This window comes from Cottoperca gobio, chromosome 19 (assembly GCF_900634415.1).
Source record: "Cottoperca gobio chromosome 19, fCotGob3.1, whole genome shotgun sequence".
NCBI classification, from domain to species: Eukaryota; Metazoa; Chordata; class Actinopteri; order Perciformes; family Bovichtidae; genus Cottoperca; species Cottoperca gobio.
The window spans coordinates 5191694-5206072 of NC_041373.1; the positions used below are offsets into that span (position 1 = coordinate 5191694).

General features: G+C 40.2%; 1 protein-coding gene across 1 annotated transcript in view; it reads left to right on the forward strand.

Moving 5' to 3' along the window:
- fmnl1b (formin-like 1b) overlaps positions 1-1384 on the forward strand; it is a 41362-nt gene extending 39978 nt beyond the window's left edge. The window contains exon 27 of the mRNA XM_029456406.1: positions 670-1384. Within this exon, the coding sequence (XP_029312266.1) occupies positions 670-675 (6 nt within the window). The 3' untranslated portion in view covers positions 676-1384. The remainder of the gene's footprint in view (positions 1-669) is intronic.
- Positions 1385-14379: the final 12995 nt, after the last annotated feature.

Here is a 14379-nt window from a genome sequence, read left to right on the forward strand (position 1 = left end):
TGATGCTCAATGAGCAGCTGTTCCTCTCCTGTAACCTTTCACACATTCAACATCTTTATCTCTTATCTGTGATATTGTTTTTCCTCAACATGTTACAACTTTATTCTTAAAGTCTTAATACTCCCTCAATGGTCATTAATCTGAAATATATATTGTACTAAAGTATGATATCCATCACTCCTTATAGAATATGATGCATTAAACTACACAACAGTATATAAAGTATATAAAGGAGTTAACTCGAGCACAACCTTAAACATCTACAGCAGTACAATGCAACATCCACATTAATGCAGCAGTAATATTAATACAGAAACATCATTCAGTAAAACACTGACAGGGAACATTTTACTTTTCATACTTTAAGTCATTTTTGCAGATCATATTTACAAACTTTTACTTTAGTGAAGTTTTGAATGCAGGACCTTTACTAGTAGTGGAGTATATTCACACTGCTAGTGTAATACTTCAGTAAAGGATCTGAATACTTGTGTACACAGGAGTATTAGGGCCAGAAGCTCTTTCAGTCACTGATGCTGGTAGTTTGATTTATTCTCAAACCCACTACTGGAAACAACTAAATGAACTCAGACCAGAGTTTAATATTACAACATAAATGTGTTGTTACCCTTCAGGTTGTTCCTCGGTGTGTTTGTTTCTCCGCCTCAGATTTAAGGAATCAGCCGTACAGACGCACAGACGGCGGCCGACGCAGCGCCAGGTGGAAACCGGGACAACAGTTCCACGTGTCCTCAGACATCTCCCTCTGAGCACCGAGAGCTTCGACTAGAAAAGCACAAAAGATCCGATGTTTAACTCACCGTGACAACCATCCTACTCTCTCATGCATGCTGAGGAATGCAGAGGTGGAAGCGCATGTCAGATAAAGAGTTCCTTCTCTCACAGACTGCGAGACATCTTTCTGAATAAAGTAAAGAGTACAAAGTTGGACGATTGTAGAAACGTTCTGTGATTTGAATAATCAAATGTTGAAGTGGGTTAGCTGCTCGTGATGCTGATGACACTGGATGTCATTTGAGCTCGTTAGAACAATTACATGGTAGAATTGAGCTGATCTGTAACGAGAGCGCTTCATTACCGCTCAGCTTAAAGTGAATCTTCAAAAGGCGTTTAAAACAAACTTTGATGGACGGACCTCTCATAAATCATTTTGATAGTTTTCTTAAAAATGCTCAAGACATGATTTTTTAATTGGTTTAATTTGAAATAGAATCTTAATTACTGCTGTCCGTCTTTCTGTCCCGAGGGTCTCAAAGATTTAGGCTGAAGATTTGTAATATATTTAAATTATTTTTATTACTGAAGTGTAAGAATGATAAACTTCTACTTTGCGTCTGCATTTCAACAAATAAAGCATTTTATACTGTTATTGATTTAGTGTCTTTGTGCTTCTTAGTGCAGTTTGTATTATACTTAGAGCTTTATAATGTTATAATATTAAACTAGGACTCTACAGTCATGAGCACAGACGCGCTTTGAGCTGATGATTTTATGACAAAATAAATGATGACTTATCAGGTGTAATGTTCACCATGTTTACCATCTTAGCTTAGCGTGTGAAGTTACATGTGACATTTCTTTATGACATTTTATAGCAAAAATACTTTTTTTATTTGTATAACTTTTAGCAGGTGTAATGTTTACCATCTTAGTTTAGCATGATATTGTTTTGCTTACTATACTATGAACTTACATCTGAGACTGAGATCATCAAGACTTTTTATAGCATGCTGTACTATAACTTTTTATGAATTTGTTTATATGATATATTACTATACTATGATTTTTTTATGACAGTACTGAATACAATGACTTAGACATACTATAGTGTATGTTCATTTTTTAGGACATACTATGACTTTTAAATGACTCCTTTATGAAATACTGTAATATTTTATTTTTTTCTGGATAGTCACCCTACTACTCCTTTGTAAATGTGTACTATATACTATGTGGAGTTTTGTTTCCCCATCTGACAGTGTAGTTAAAACATAACACGCCTGCGGATTTTGACTAAGAAATGTACAAATCTGAGCAAATGTTTGTTGTGTTGGAAGCGACTCGCTGCAGTTCTAATGATGTTCCTCTGTGACGACTTGTAACTTTGACGTTAGAGTACATTCGCACGACACTATAAACGTCTGAAACTATTCGCCAGATGTTAGTTTGTAGAAAGGAGAATAAAATCACTTCAAATAAAGAAGGCTGCAGATGCCATCGAGCACATTACACAGAAGTGCAGCCGTGCACTGATGATGCACTTCAAACATTAGAAGTGCAGTTTCACACATTTAAATGGAGGAAGAGCAGCAGCTCATCAAGACACTGAAACAACCGGCTGAGAAGAAGCTTGTGACCTTTGCCCTCTGCAGATCTTTAATCGAATAAAAAAGATTTTAAAAAGCAAAACAAAAGACAGAAAGCTTTTTGAGACTTCCCCCTGAGAGCTGCTCTCATGTGGCCAATTACTCCGTCTCATCCCGACACTTCCAGTCACAGAGTGTTTACTTCAAATCACCTTCAATGTACAAATGTTATTTCTGATCAATTGAACTAAAGAATTTAAAATAAAACTGTTTGTGATTTTAGATTAAATTATAATTGTCATATTAACAAAGTGATTAAAACATCTTTCTTTTAATTTGAGGAATATCGCCAAAGTCTTAAACTCACAAAGATGCAGAAATACTCTCTAGCACTTGTATTACTATCAGTTTAGACCCTTTTTACTGGATTACAAGTGCATTAACAAGTCCAGGAGGAACCTGCAGCTGGATCAGAGTCTGAAGTGAAACAAGGGAACGGATCAAACGTTCTCACTGCTTCACACTTCACAGGCCACTTGTATCTTTAACTTGTTTATTAATCTTTACATGTCTTTTCCCTACATCAGAGATGTTCCTTATTTGAAATGTTCCTTATGTGTCCCATAAAGAGAGTCTTGTGTCTTTATGTCCCTAAACTGTGGAACTCACTGCCTCTGGACATTACAATGACCGGCTCTCTGGGTTTTTAAAAGGAAATTAAAGACCTTTTGAATCTGTTGAGTATGTTATGATCTAAGTTTTAAAATTGTAATCACTGGTCTTTACATGTATTTCTTTTCAGTCTGGTACATAAATAATACCTTTCTAAAGATAATGATGTTCATTTTTGTTATTGGGGTTGTAGTTTGTTGTGTTTCTAATATTCTTCCCCCTCATGTCTGTAAATGTGATGCGGAAACAAAGAAGCTCTAAATATAATGTGGTCCAGTTCAGCAACACTGCAAACTGCAACCTCAATAATAATATAATAATAACTTTATTTCTTCATCACAAGAAAATATTTATTTTCCAGACATAATGAGATACTTAAAGAGCCTACAAAATGATATTTCGTCAGTGTTATTGGGCTTGGTATATGATAGAGGTTGCATATCTATTGTGAAATGTGCCATATATAATTTTTATTATTGATGTGTTCGTAATAAATCACGATCATAACGGCATAAAAATGACTTCCGCTAACAACAATCGGTTGCTGCGCCGAGAGCATCCGCAATGTTCAGGCGATGACGTCACAGGTAGAATACAGCCGCCGCCAGTGTTCGTCTGCTTTACAGCCGCCGCCAGTGTTCATCTGCGTTACAGCCGCCGCCAGTGTTCATCTGCGTTACAGCCGCCGCCAGTGTTCATCTGCGTTACAGCCGCCGCCAGTGTTCATCTGCGTTACAGCCGCCGCCAGTGTTCATCTGCGTTACAGCCGCCGCCAGTGTTCGTCTGCGTTGAAGCGTCCAGCAAAGACTGCTGTCAATTATTACGAGAACGAACGGACAATAATCGATCGTCAAGGATAATTGTGAAGCGATGTGTTGTATGGGGATGTGGGGTCGTCTCCAAATCTAGCTTTCTGTGGCCAAAAGATGATAAAATGTTGCGTTTATGGACAAGTCAAGTGCGTCGATGAAACCGACGATTTGTGGGCAGCACTTTGAGAGATCGTGTTTCGAACAATCTATGCTCGCCAAGGAAATGAGATTCAAAAAGAATTTAAAACTGAACGCAGATGCTGTGCCTACAATACTGCCGAGACCCCAGCCAGCTTAAGCCAGCACGCCGACTCAAACACGTCCACCGGTGCAGAGTCCTCCACTAAAGAGAAGACGAAATGCATTCGCCAAAAGGGAGAGCGAAGGTAAGCCGTGCTACTTGTTTACTGTATTTATTGTTTAAAGCATGAAGCCATAATCGGTCTAGGCCTACTGTATGTAACGAGTTTACACCAGGCCCTAGCCAATATCTGTGTGTTATTGTTTGTAGTATTAATAACTTTAACTAATTACATATTACATTTGCTATTATATATAGATAGTATATATATATTATATATAATCTTTCTATATATTATAGAGATATATAATATGGTAGATATATATATATAGTATAGATATACGATAATTATATATATAGAATATAAATATATGAACATACATTAACATAACCATACTATATAATATATATTATAATATTAGTGATATAGATAATATTATATATATATATATATATATATAATATATATTATATATATATATTATATATATATTATAATATATATATATATAATATATATATATATATATATATCTATATATATTATATATAGATATATATATATATATATAATATATATATATATATATATATATATATTATATATATATATATATATATCCATCCATCCATCGTCTACCGCTTATCCGGGATCGGGTCGCGGGGGCAGCAGCTCCAGTAAGGAACCCCAATCTTCCCTTCTCCGGGCCACATCCTCCAGCTCCGACTGGGGGATCCTGAGGCGTTCCCAGGCCAGTGAGGAGATATAATCTCTCCACCGAGTCCTGGGTCTTCCCCGGGGTCTCCTCCCAGCTGGACGTGCCTGGAACACCTCCCTAGGGAGGCGCCCAGGTGGCATCCTTACTAGATGCCCGAACCACCTCAACTGGCTCCTTTCAACGTAAAGGAGCAGCGGCTCTACTCCGAGTCTCTCACGGATGGCTGAGCTTCTCACCCTATCTCTAAGGGAGACGCCAGCCACCCGTCTGAGAAAACCCATTTCGGCCGCTTGTACCCGTGATCTCGTTCTTTCGGTCATGACCCAGCCTTCATGACCATAGGTGAGGGTAGGAACGAAGATCGACCGGTATATTGAGAGCTTTGCCTTCTGGCTCAGCTCTCTTTTCGTCACAACGGTGCGGTAAAGTGACTGTAATACCGCCCCCGCTGCGCCGATTCTCCGGCCAATCTCTCGCTCCATTGTCCCCTCACTCGCGAACAAGACCCCGAGGTACTTGAACTCCTTCACTTGGGGTAATGGCTCATTCCCTACCCGGAGTAGGGAATCCACCGGTTTCCTGCTGAGAGCCATGGCCTCAGATTTGGAGGTGCTGATCCTCATCCCAACCGCTGCACACTCGGCTGCGAACCGATCCAGTGAGTGTTGAAGGTCACAGACCGATGATGCCATAAGGACCACATCATCTGCAAAGAGCAGCGATGAGATCCTCAGGTCACCGAACTGCAACCCCTCTCCTCCACGACTACGCCTCGATATCCTATCCATGAAAATCACGAACAGGATTGGTGATAAAGCGCAGCCCTGGCGGAGGCCAACATTCACGGGAAACGAGTCCGACTTACTGCCGAGTATCCGGACACAACTCTCGCTTTGGGCGTACAGGGATTGGATGGCCCTCAAAAGTGACCCCCTCACCCCATACTCCCGCAGCACCTCCCACAGTATCACCCGGGGGACCCGGTCATACGCCTTCTCCAGATCCACAAAACACATGTAGACCGGATGGGCGTACTCCCAGGCCCCCTCCAGGATCCTTGCAAGAGTAAAGAGTTGGTCTGTTGTTCCACGACCAGGACGGAATCCGCATTGTTCCTCTTCAATCAGAGGTTCGACTACCGGCCGAACCCTCCTTTCCAGTACCTTGGAGTAGACTTTACCAGGGAGGCTGAGAAGTGTGATACCCCTGTAGTTGGCACACACTCTCTGGTCCCCCTTTTTAAATAGGGGAACCACCACCCCGGTCTGCCAACCCCTAGGCACTGTCCCAGACTTCCACGCAATGTTGACGAGGCGTGTCAACCAAGACAGCCCCTCAACACCCAAAGCCTTCAGCATTTCTGGACGGATCTCATCAACCCCTGCGGCTTTGCCACTGTGGAGTTGTTTGACTACCTCAGTGACTTCCATCAGGGAAATTGACGATGATCCCCCATCAGCTTCCAGCTCTGCCTCAACCATAGAGGGCGTGTTAGTCGGATTCAGGAGTTCCTCAAAGTGCTCCTTCCAGCGGCCGATAACCTTCTCAGTTGAAGTCAGCAGGGTCCCACCCTTGCTGTACACAGCTTGGATGGTTCCTCGCTTCCCCCTCCTGAGGTGCCGGATGGTATATATATATATATATATGTATATGTGTATATATATATATATATATATATGTATATATATATATGTATATGTATATATGTATATGTATATATATGTATATGTATGTGTATATATATATATATGTATATATATATATATATATATATATATATATATATATTTTATTTATATATATATATATATATTATAATATAATATATATATATATATATATATATATATATATGACAATGTTGATGAGGAACCTTTGGAAGTCCCAGCTCCACTCAGCAGTCGGTGGGAAGAACCAAACAAGAGGGATGCTGCTGTGCTGTATAGAAGCAGATTCAATCACTGAGCTGACATTGTGTTTTGTTATTGACTCTAATAACGTGCTGGATACTTGAACGACGTTTAGTTGTCAGATGGAAACGTAGCACAGATCATACCTGTCAACCCTCCCCTTTTTCCCGGGATTATCCCATATTTTTAACCTTTCAAAAAAAACAAAAATAGGCCTAATTAAAAAAGGTGTACAGTGGCCTCCGGTAGTGCAGGTGGCAGTATTATGTTTAACATGAGCTGAAAAACTGGAACAAGAAGAACACAGAAGAAGAAAACAGGAACAATAACACAGAAGAAGACGAAAACATATGGATGAGTCACAGTGACCGGGAGATAGATGGAGACGCAGTTGTACCTGCCAAACAAGTTTTATGCAAACTTTATGCAAGTACCTGGCCAAATGGGAGGAGATCTTCACTTATTTAATAAAAAGCAGAGTCGGGCAAAGCTTTTTGTAAAGTGTGCCATTCAAATTTTAGCTTTGCACACGGCGGAATAAGCGTCCAAGCACAAGCACAAGCACGCCAAGAGGCACAAAACATAAACTGTCAATGACTTCATGTGTGACAAGAACTGTTTCGGAGGCAGATCAAGTGAGCAAAGCTGAGGGAAAGATGTCAATGCTTTGTGCCAAAAATAATGTAGCCTTCAGCTTCTGCGATGATTTCAGTCGCAGTGTCGCGGACATGTTTCCCGACTCTGACATCGCAAGAAAGCCCTTGTCGGGGAAAACAAAAGCCACACAACTCATCAATCATCAAATACATTGATGATATTAACTAATAAATAAAATACATAAATTGTATAAACATGTCTGTAGGCTACAAGTAATACATACTTTACATAAACATGTATTTCCTGAACGTATATAGGCTACCCGTCCCTTATGTGTTACATTACATGGGTAGGGGCTGGGGGGCTGAGAGCTGTTAAAATATGGGGGGAGTCCGCCAAAGAATTTCCTTTATTTTGAAATTCCAATGTTGACAGGTATGGCACAGATCTTTTGAATGGCACATGATGGCATTCTGTGGTTCTTACCAAGTATTCCCCAACAAAATCTCACCAGCTGGTGGTATGCCATATAGTGATACATTCTGTAACATACAAGATAATACATGTCAATGGTAATCACTTCAACCTTATTTTCTTATTTATCTATTTATTCTGTAACTTTGACCATTCGACTCTCCATAAATACATCAAAGTTTCTGAGCTCTACACATTACACAAGTAACTTCCTCATTACGTGACTGATCACCTGCTTGTTGTCTGTCCCTCTTGAAATACCTGTGGTAGGCTGTCTGCAACACCCAAACTGCCAGACACTGGACATTGGAATCCTGGGTGATCTGTTATGCAGGTTATGTTTGCACCATGTCCCTCACATTCATTGAATTCCTCCATGACATCCTTTTATTGGCAGCAGCTCTTCAATTGCTTCCATAATGGTACAGTTTTCACATGTACACCTAAATGTACAAAATAAGAATGGTAAGGACATGTACACCATATGCAATATCCAGAAAAAAGGCCAATATTAACGTCTTCTTAATGTCATACTATTTATATGCCTGTGTTTCACGACAGTCTCGTAAGCAGCTCATAAGCCTGTTATGGTCGTACGGAGGTCGGATCTATCTAGTAGCAACTTGTTACCCGTTTCACGTAAGTCTCGTAAAGTTACGACATCGTAACTTCCATGAACATCTAGTAAGTGTTCCGGCTACTATAGGCAGCCGTAAGACGCTCGTCAGTGGGCAGACTATACTTTATAAACCAGCGCTGTCCTATTTACGATCGAGGATAATGTTACGTTTTATTATGATGTATTTACTATTTATTGAGAAGTTCTATGAACTATAGTCAAATGTATATACCTGTCTGTGTCCTGTTGCCGCACAGGATCTCCGCCAATCCAGGATCACCGTCACCATCATCCGCCTGTCCGCTCCCGTCTGTGTCTCCATCTTGAATACTGTGTCTCCAGCTGCTCTGTTTCCACCACGTTAAACTCACCCGCATGATCTAAATCCACGACACCGGCATCTTCAATAAACTCCTCTTCTTGAAGGTACAACGAGTCGACTCACTGTCACTCGATTCTGTCGAAATATCCGAGCCAGAGTCCGACATCGCCACGTCTGCCGCTTCTACTGTGCTGTCTGTGTATTCAACTGGTGGACTGTGTTCTACTGGTGACGTCAGAAAATGGTGTCGGCGGTTTCCGGTAGCGGCGATGTCAACATCGGTGGTCGACATACTAAATCATGATTTATTAAATACTGCGGGCATAGTGTCATAAATAGCATTTACTATCATCAGTAGAATTTCATGTTTATCATTTCGTAGGCCCTTTAACTTGTGATTTCGAGGTGACAGAATGTTTTGGCCGCTCTGGGCTCCTGTAGAATTTCCTTTATTTTGAAATTCCAATGTTGACAGGTATGGCACAGATCTTTTGAATGGCACATGATGGCATTCTGTGGTTCTTACCAAGTATTCCCCAACAAAATCTCACCAGCTGGTGGTATGCCATATAGTGATACATTCTGTAACATACAAGATAATACATGTCAATGGTAATCACTTCAACCTTATTTTCTTATTTATCTATTTATTCTGTAACTTTGACCATTCGACTCTCCATAAATACATCAAAGTTTCTGAGCTCTACACATTACACAAGTAACTTCCTCATTACGTGACTGATCACCTGCTTGTTGTCTGTCCCTCTTGAAATACCTGTGGTAGGCTGTCTGCAACACCCAAACTGCCAGACACTGGACATTGGAATCCTGGGTGATCTGTTATGCAGGTTATGTTTGCACCATGTCCCTCACATTCATTGAATTCCTCCATGACATCCTTTTATTGGCAGCAGCTCTTCAATTGCTTCCATAATGGTACAGTTTTCACATGTACACCTAAATGTACAAAATAAGAATGGTAAGGACATGTACACCATATGCAATATCCAGAAAAAAGGCCAATATTAACGTCTTCTTAATGTCATACTATTTATATGCCTGTGTTTCACGACAGTCTCGTAAGCAGCTCATAAGCCTGTTATGGTCGTACGGAGGTCGGATCTATCTAGTAGCAACTTGTTACCCGTTTCACGTAAGTCTCGTAAAGTTACGACATCGTAACTTCCATGAACATCTAGTAAGTGTTCCGGCTACTATAGGCAGCCGTAAGACGCTCGTCAGTGGGCAGACTATACTTTATAAACCAGCGCTGTCCTATTTACGATCGAGGATAATGTTACGTTTTATTATGATGTATTTACTATTTATTGAGAAGTTCTATGAACTATAGTCAAATGTATATACCTGTCTGTGTCCTGTTGCCGCACAGGATCTCCGCCAAATCCAGGATCACCGTCACCATCATCCGCCTGTCCGCTCCCGTCTGTGTCTCCATCTTGAATACTGTGTCTCCAGCTGCTCTGTTTCCACCACGTTAAACTCACCCGCATGATCTAAATCCACGACACCGGCATCTTCAATAAACTCCTCTTCTTGAAGGTACAACGAGTCGACTCACTGTCACTCGATTCTGTCGAAATATCCGAGCCAGAGTCCGACATCGCCACGTCTGCCGCTTCTACTGTGCTGTCTGTGTATTCAACTGGTGGACTGTGTTCTACTGGTGACGTCAGAAAATGGTGTCGGCGGTTTCCGGTAGCGGCGATGTCAACATCGGTGGTCGACATACTAAATCATGATTTATTAAATACTGCGGGCATAGTGTCATAAATAGCATTTACTATCATCAGTAGAATTTCATGTTTATCATTTCGTAGGCCCTTTAACTTGTGATTTCGAGGTGACAGAATGTTTTGGCCGCTCTGGGCTCCTGTAGATACATGAGACAAAGTAAGACAATAAAAAGTTAAATTGCCACTTTTATTATAATGAGAATCTCTGTAGGTACCAACACATTTAATATAGTAAAATGCACAAAAAACAACAGAACATAATGCATATATAATTTAATTTAATTTGATAAATTCATTGATATCACCATCAGTACAAAGGAACATAAAGGAGGAAATGTCCCTAAACTGGTTTTAATCTCACATCATGTGAAGTAAATAATCAAAGATTAAATCCCAAAGACAGTTGTGGTGAATAAGAGTTTACAGTGTGGGTTGGAAATATGGATTAAAACAGTTAGTTAGTTATAATCAAATATAATATTAAGTTAAATGATTACTGCATATTGTAACGTTAAAGGAACAGTTGTTTTCTTTGAGAAACAGACGTTCCACATGTGTTTAGTTCTTGTTTTGCTGCCTCAGTGAAACCAAAAGTTTCTCCACCTCTGCCTTGGCCTCCTCCAGTTCCTCTGTGAACATCTTGCTTTGTCTCGCTGCTTCATCAACGCTGGAAACCAACTGTGGCAGATCTGTGATTCTCTGAGAGTCGCTGATTGTTTTCTCCATCGTGGTCACAGAAGTCACAGTCTTGGCGGTTTGTTCGGTTACGGCGTGCACGCCGGCACTGGCGACCATTTTGGCGCTGATGGTTTTGATAGTTTTCAGCGCGTCTACCAGCGGTTTGACAGCTGCACTGAAATCTCCACCGATCTGCACCATCTTCAGCTGCACTGACTTAGTTTTCTCTGCTTCAGTGCCGTTGCCTTTATAACAACTATCAATGCCTTCAACTAAATGAACTGCAAACCTTGTAGCGCTCATCGCTCCAACAGCACCACCAATCGCACCGCCTGCTGCACCGGCTGTCCCACCAAAAGTAGCACCGATTGCACCACCGACTGCACAGCCAATGGTGCACCATGCTACATCGCTGGCTACAGCAGGAACTGGACTATCGTTCACTTTAATTCCTGCGCAGACTGCACCACCGACAGCACCAGAGAACGCTCCCCCAACTACACCACCTAACACACTGCCAGCAAAGACCTCTGTGGCTCCGACTATGTTAATGTCGTCACAAATCCAGGCGTAAGTTGTAGCACCAACTGCCGCCAACGCCCCCCCGACCCCACCAGAAACAGCACCAAGACATGCACCAAAAACTCCACCAAAGAAGACGCAGAGGCCATGCATCGTCAGGCTGAACTCAGGAACGTCCTGCATGTCATGAAGTCGAGCAGCCGTCAGGGTGATGTTCTCTGAAGCTCTCCGAACACTTTCTATACGTTGACTGTAGAGATGTATGAAAGATGTCAAACTTGTTATGAGTTTGTCTTTTAGGTAAATTGATTCGGGGAAAACCTTTTCCATTTTGTGGTTTTTTCTTCCACAATAATCCGTCTGATAACTGAGGTGACGTCTTCTACTTGATGAAAGTTTGGTGTTTGTTCTTCGGACGTAGTTTAAGATCCAGAAATCGATGGTTAATTCAAACAAATGTAAGCAGGAGTTCTGTCATTGAAGAGGTCGAAGTTCTTACTTCTCTGCCTGCGTATGAAAAACATAAAATGTTCGGTACAAATCTAAACAAATGCAACTTCTGACATGAAGATAAAACGAACAGCTTCAAATGTATAAAGGCTGGAGAGAGCCACTGAAATATTTAAATGTATTCATTTAATTTGCTTTAAAAACAATTACTGATTTTTTGGCCACTTGCCGAAAGAAGAAAAAGCTGTAAACATTAACACATCAGGTTTTTAGATTGAAACTTTTACTGTGTGCATTTGTGTGTGTGTGCTTATTCAATTTCATAATTTTATATGATCGCCTTATTGTAAATATGCTACGAGAAAACATTTAAAGACTGTTACATGTTGAATATATTACATTAGATAAAGAATTGTAATAAAGAATCAATATAAATACATTGATTAAAACGAATCATTTAAAATACTTTTTAAATTATTTTTTAATCCAATTAATTAATTTGTCATTTAAAATTGGAATTAAGATTTAAAAAATGCTGTATTCTATAATTGTATTTATATTATTTTATTTTTTTAATTGTCTAAATGCAAATTTACCTAAAATAATTTTAGTGTGTAAAAGGGGCGTTTCCTCTGTCAGCTTTTCCAGTTTGTGAAGTTTGTAAACTGAGATGATGATGGCAGCCAGAGTAACCTTCTAATCAACACTTTCTCACTCAACATTCAAATCTCATTCTCAGTATGAGCTGCTGCTTTACATTCTGGTGTGGACAATAACACAGAGGGCAAAATGCATATAAATAATATACATAATACATATACAATATGTAAAAAATGCAGAATTAAATATGATCTCTGTGAGTCAGATTGAGGTTTAGTTGTATTTGTACTTACAGTCTGTCGTCTTTTTCACCTGTTTGAATGAAACTGCTGTTTCCAGACGCAGGTGAAGTCACATCTGTACGGTCTGATTTAGTTCGGAGGACAAAGTGGTATTGAAGAAGTGACAGCGGGAGGGAGGAGCTGCTGAAGTGAAACTGTTTCACTACTCGACTGCTCAGTTTGTATCATTCAGCACAACTAATTAAGCTTTAAGCATTAAGCTCACTTACCTGTACTACAGACTACTACAGATTTCAAATTGTGCAAATATGTATATATCCAACTCACCAGGGAAGATCCTGACTCTTAACCTGTGTATATTTTTGGCATTTTTTAGATTTACACTCATTCCTAATTTGTACTTCAACTGCTGCACAAATAACCCTAACCCTAATCCTATCCCTCAAATTTAATAAAGTTTATACCTTATTTTAGTAATATTTAGAAATGTAGTCTGTGCATGCAGGAAAACAAACATTAGCCTGATACAGCCAGACACTAAAGGAAATAAACTGTATTACAAATGAGTGGACACATTTTACTGTCTCATGGTATACGTCATTATGTACAACTTTAGCTAAAACTAACAGTCTAATGGCAAAGTCATGCAACACATCCTCACTTCATGAAGGTTAAAACAGAATCACCTGAAACCACAACTAGTCGGTTTACATTTCTATTTTTGGATGGAATAAACAAACCTAAAGTGTTGATAAGTTATATTCTCTGGACAGAGCCAGACTAGCTGTTCCTGCTCACAGTCCTAATGCTAAGCTAACGGCCTCCAGCTCTGTACTTGACGCTCAGACACGAGAGCGGCATCAATCTTTTCCAACTCTCGGAAACTAACCAAATAAGTGCAATTCCCAAGATGTCCAACTATTCCTTTAGTCCAGGGGTGTCAAACTCATTTTAGTTCAGGGGCCACGCTCAGCACAATTTGATCTCAAGTGGGCCGGACCAGTAAAAACACTGCATAATCACCTATTGGACCGGATTGGACCCTCTGACGGGCGGGTTCTGGCCAGCGGGCCGCATGTTTGACACCCCTGCTTTAAACGCTGCTTGAACTGCGCTCACTTACGGTCCCATTTTCTAATTACTACCTTATTATCTTACACCTCACTCATTTGATTATTATCTTCCTCCTGTTCCTCTCTGCTAATGCGACAGCTCAGCTTCTCCTGAGAAATCATTAAAGTTTCATCTGATCTAAATGAGCGCTGGCCGACCTCATCAAATCTAATGGAGCACATATTTGGTTGGTTTGAGGCGTTGCTTGGTTTAAACTAATCCGTGACATTTATTTGTCCACGGGGAGGGCTTCAAAGTCAACATGAT